A 5,640-nucleotide genomic window follows, 5' to 3' on the forward strand; every position below is an offset into this window, starting at 1 on the left:
GAATATTATTCATTATTATTCAATATAAATGATTAATGTGGAAGTAAATAGTTGCATTAATCTTACTTCTAAAAAAAGGATTCATAAGATAACTTGTAGTAAATTTCTTTGCAAATGAATGTGTTCTGTAGTATTATGAAGACAATGTCACATGAGCATTTAATGGATTATTAACTTCATTTACTTTTCAAATTTGTTTGGTAAAAGTGAGACGATGGGTTACCTGGCTGATCAACTAATTAAAGGTATATTTCATCCACAAAGTGATCATTTGCATATCAATAATCATCTTGAATTTTTGAAGAAAAAGCTGATTTTTTTATTTAAAAAAACCAGAATAGTGAATTAATTGGTGTAGATGAAACGTGGCTTTTCCCTATTTTATTGATTCTTCGTTGAGAAGTTAAGGTAAGAGAGAAACTAATAAACAAATGGTCATTTTGTAGGGTGAAGTATTTCTTTAAGAACGGTGGATAACCTGTTGACCAGAAGCACATCTGAGCCAATCAGAAAGAAGAACATTGAAGAATGAGGCCTCATGTTTCATTAGAAACTGAGCTTATACAGATAAAGGGTTTCTGTCATTGAGTCTGTTGCTAATCTGCTGAAACTGAAGTTTCTGTGGACTGATGTTTTGAAGCCTCCAGTCCAGCGATTTCACCGTCGCCATCTTGTTTTTTTGCAACCAGTAAACAGGAAGTGACGATATTTTGACGTAGAGACGGCGTATACGTCTCTGTAACCTTTAACCTCTACACTGCTGAAGGTGTAACGTTCTATATGTTCTATATTTCAGACTCACCTTTGTCAGAGACTGACAGCGTTTACAGCAGTGCCCTCTGCAGGCCGAGCAGAGACCTCCACTCCAGGTGGAGTCCACTCCCAGGTTGCTCCTCCAGCCTCCAGCCCAACGAACGCGCCCTCCTCTTCCTCTTGTCTCCCTCCCTCCTCTTCCCGGACCTCCCTTTCTTCTTCTTCTTGCCGGGCGCTTTCAGCACGCCGTCCTTGTAGGTCTGGGACTTGTTGGTCTCCTGCGGCAGGTTGGTTCCCTCCTCCTCCTCCAGCCGGAAGCTGATAGGGAGGTTCTTGGTTCCTCCGGGGGGTTTGGAGTGCAGGGTGCTGCCGGTGGTGCTCAGGTTGATGCCCAGGCCGACGCCCGGCAGCCCGACGCCGGCGCCGCTGCTGCCCCCGCCTCCTCCGGCGGTCCGGGCCGGGAGGTCTCGTATCTCCGCCGTGTGGACCTCGTCCAGAAGCTCCTGCAGCCACATGCGACGCTTAAAGTCCTGCAGCGTCCGGCCTTTGTCGTGCATCAGCTGAGCGTGAGTCACTGAACGCTTTCTGCAAAAAACACAGAATGTTTGTTTGGATTAGACTTCACTATAATAAAAATATATGTAGTGCAATTACCTCCAACTGAGAGGGTACTTAGTAGGTACATGCATGAAATAAAAGTGTTAAAAAACGTCTTTACAAGTTTGTTCCAGGAGCTGAACTTTGCACCAAACGTTTGATGATTTTAAGATGTGGTGGCTCGTAAACTGTTTGAACAGATTATAATAAAGAGGTTCACCAGCACACAGAGGTGTCCAATAATGTTGCCTCCAAACAGTGAATGAGTTTGTATCCAGGGTTTTTAAAACTGATCCAAAGCCAGTTTTCCTTCCATTGTTCATTCAAATGTTCGTGGCACAAAGTAGAAACCTTTTTTTTAATATGAGGATTAAAGTAGAGACTCACTGAACTGTGATTCTACAGGAAACACACCAGGATGAACGAGTTCTTCATCGTTTAAGGGAGTTCTGACCCTTTAAACACATATATGTATGACATATAAAAAGAATGTAAATGAATAATTAATATGATTAAAATGTTTCAGGGTGATGAGAGTATTTGTTGATGTAACATTGACTTCTATCCTTCCTGAAGGACACTTTTAAAATGCCTTGAGGGATTTGAACTCGTGACCTTTGGTTCACTAGACAAAAAATGTGTTCAGGTGGAGAAGCACTACGTGAAATGTCCACATGGTGACGCTGTCTGCACAAAAACTACCTTCACCAAACCTCACTGACGTTCCTGCGTTTTTAAGTCCTCATCTTGTAGCGTAAACAAACATCGGTATCTGGTCGTAGCATTTAGAAATATTGTGACATTAGTTGTGTTTTTCAGAAGTCATGAATGTCGTGTTGCCCTTTAGAATAAAGTGTTTCCTGGTTGCAAGATTAAAGGATAAAGGATGGACCTGCTCTTTAACAGATGGAGGAAGAAGAAGAAGAAGAAGAAGAAGAAGAAGAAGAAGAAGAAGAAGAAGAAGAAGAAGAAGAAGAAGCTGCAGCAGCTAATTCTGAGTCAATGGGTGGAGCTGTTATGGTTCCAGACCCGGTCCCGGCAGCAGGCGGGTCGGGCTTTGCTTTGCCGTGGTGTCTCCTTACTCAGAGTCTTAACTCTTAGAACAACAGAGATTCTGAGGAACCGGCTCGAGGCCTGGGAACCCGCGAGAACAAACACTTCAGGTGTCCGAGAACACAAACACGCCGGCTTCAATCAGGGCCGGCTCATTTTCCCATGATGCCCTGCTCCTCCTCCTCCTCTACCTGGAGGCCGTGAAGCTCCTCAGAACTTCACAGAACCCAGTCCCAGGTTTTCTAAAGCAGCAGCTCCTCAAAGTGAAAGTGTATTTTCCTGCTGAGTCATAAAAATATTCCCGGAGCTTCTGTTTATACGCATACAGATATTTCCTGTCTGAAGACTTTGAAGCGGATCTGGTTCTGGTTCTACCTTTAATAAAGACTTCAAACGGCTTCCTGGAACACGCTGATGGTTCTCTCTGTGGGGTCCAGAGCCACAGGGTTTATATGAATCCATAATCTGGTTCTGATGCTGGAGGACAGAAAATCTTTCTTTATTCTAGAAATATTCTAAATAATTATTATAGAAATCTGTTTCTCTTCTTCTTTGATCATAAAACTGATTTAAATTTAAATGTTCAGATTGTTATTTCTGCTTCAGTTTAACTTAAAGAGTTTTGGTTTATTTTTAGTTCAGAATAAAAAATATTTTGAGATTTAACATTAACGACGGCTTTCATTACAGATTCATCGGCCAATTATTTTCTTCATTCATCGATCAATAAAACATCAGAACAATGTCAATAACAATATCTTAAAGCACATTTTAAGATTATATTCAGTTTAGAATAAAGTTTGACAAATATCACGATCATGAAATATTTAATATTTTAGCCTTTAATCTGCAGACTGATCAGAATTAAAAACGTTTTATGTGAAGAACTTCAGGACTCTCTAACACTATAAATATAAACGTCATTAAATAATCAGCAGCAGATGAAGGAGGTCAGAGGTCAGCAGTGATTTCTACCTCACAGGTTCTTCACAACGAGCCTGCTTTTCTTTACCGTCTGAAGTCACCCAGAGAGGAGAACTTCAGCAGAACCAGAACCGGAGCGTTTAAAACTCTTTCACCTCAAACTGCTTCCTCCACAGAGACCAACCCTCAGACTGTCCGAGCATCTTCTCCTCTTCTCCTCTACAAACACAAACAGATCTATCTCTCTTTCAATCTCGCTCTCGGAGTCATTCAGTCTTCTGACTTCCACCACTTGAAAGCACATTTATTCTGTTTGGCATCAAACAACCTCAGCGGGTTTGTTTTGGTCCAGAGCCACAGGTTCGAGTCCCTCATCAGCAGGATCCAGGTCCTCTAAAGAGTCCGATAGAGCGTTTATCAGCCGGCGCTAAGCAGACACACAGGTGGGCGACGGCTAAACAAACAGCCTCACAAATGAACTCTTTTTCCAGCCTCTGCTCGCCCACCATGTCAGGGTGGAGGGGTGGAGGGGGGGTGGGGGGGTGGAAATACATGCAGGAGAAAAGTGCAAATATCGGAAAATAAGATTATCTGTAAGTTTGTTCCACTCCTCCGGCTCTCAGGAGGCCGACGGAGGAAAACGTCTGCAGAGAGAGGAGCTTACATTCTGCTGCTCAGGGCGTCGATGGGCCGTCCGAAGTGAGGAACCGGAGAGCAGAGCAGGAAGACGGCCAGGCACCACTGCTGGAGGACTCTCCTGGAGCAGAACATGGTCCTGCAGAGACAACAACACACAAAACCACACATCAACACACACATCAACACCAACAGGAAGCCTGTCTGTTTGACATGAGAAGAAACCAGTGCAACATGTTTCAGAGCTGATCTGCTGCAGAAGCCACAACAAAGCTGGAGTTAAACTAAACAAGAGGGAGGAGGAGGAGGAGAAGAAGAGGAGGAAGAAGAAGAGGAGTTAACGGGGACTTACTTTCCCACAGCAGAGTCTCACCAACACGGAAAAAAACTGATAATTCACTTTTGTCCTTTTTCTCAAACTTTCCCAAATAAAGACACAATCCAGGTGATCACACCTCAAAAGGAAAAAAAGGATTTAAAAACAGAAATCCAGCAGCTTCAGGTTTTTATTTATGTCCCTCAGTTTGAGCAGCAGCAGCAGCAGCAGCAGCAGAAGAAGAAGAAGAAGAAGAAGAAGAAGAAGTCCTCCAGGTGTCCTCCGGTTAAAGGTGAGCTGCTCTGCTGCTGCAGGTCGGTCTGATGGGAAACGTCTGCTGCACGCTGCCTGAGGAGGTCAGAGGGGAAGGGAAGGGGAGGGCTCGTTAACGGGAGGAGGGCCTCCATCACGACTCACCCACCCACTCAGGGAGGAGAGAGAGGAGGAAGAGGAGGAAGAAGAAGAAGAGGAAGAAGAAGAAGAAGAAGAAACGGCAGGAAGGTGGCACTCGAGCAGCACAGAGGGAGTCTACGGAGGTCAGTCAGTGCCAGAAACACTGTGTGTGTGTGTGTGTGTGTGTGTGTGTGTGTGTGTGTGTGTGAGGAGTGTTTAATATATAAGAGTTCACTCATCTCAAAGATAAAACTAAGATAAATACATCTACAGCAAAAGACAAAAGCAAAGATAAAAACACCAATAAAACAAAACCGCAACAAAGGCGACAAAGTTAATAAAGAAACTAAAGGTAAAGACGTATGAGGGGCGATTAGTGCCAACACGACTGTACCTTCACTGTGTGTATTATAGTGTCAGGAATCTTAAATGATAATTACAGAAGAAATATTACAAAAACAAAGATAACGACAAAACCAACAGTGCGACCACGCCTTGAAGATGTATGAGGGGCGATTAGTGCCAACACTACTGTACGTTCACTGACTTCCATGTGCTGGAATATAATATAATATAATATGAGTCTGGTGTCTCATATTTCAGTGCCCTAAATATTAGCCAATGTTTGAAAGATGAGATGACGATAAAATAAAATAAAACATAATAAAATAAAATAAAAGCAACAATGAAACATAAAAACACAGCTGGAACTGCAGGGGTTGATTGGTGACAAAAATATTATTATTATTAATATTTGTTCATTAGATGAGTCTAGTTTTTAATATTTCAGTGCCGAGAGTTCACCTTAATCCAAAAACTATATAAACAAAATTCTACAATCCACTTTTAAGAAACAAATTTGTTTAATTATCTATGATACAGTTTTAATGTTATGGGCAAAAAAAATCATTTTTTTCCAAATTTAAAATATTATGAAATAATTCATATCTCATAATAATGATTTCTAA

At 42.1% G+C, this 5,640-nt stretch overlaps 1 protein-coding gene across 1 annotated transcript; it reads right to left on the reverse strand.

Annotated features, from left to right (window-relative positions):
- Nucleotides 1-824: 824 nt before the first annotated feature.
- On the reverse strand, nt 825-4,098 carry pthlha (parathyroid hormone-like hormone a). The gene is made up of 2 exons (XM_054624921.1): nt 3,992-4,098; nt 825-1,338 (listed from the first exon to the last, which is right to left on the reverse strand). Exons 1-2 carry the CDS (start codon nt 4,096-4,098, stop codon nt 825-827), a joined length of 621 nt encoding a protein of 206 aa, XP_054480896.1.
- Nucleotides 4,099-5,640: the final 1,542 nt, after the last annotated feature.

The sequence above is a fragment of the Anoplopoma fimbria genome, chromosome 23, assembly GCF_027596085.1.
Source record: "Anoplopoma fimbria isolate UVic2021 breed Golden Eagle Sablefish chromosome 23, Afim_UVic_2022, whole genome shotgun sequence".
Lineage (NCBI taxonomy): Eukaryota > Metazoa > Chordata > Actinopteri > Perciformes > Anoplopomatidae > Anoplopoma > Anoplopoma fimbria.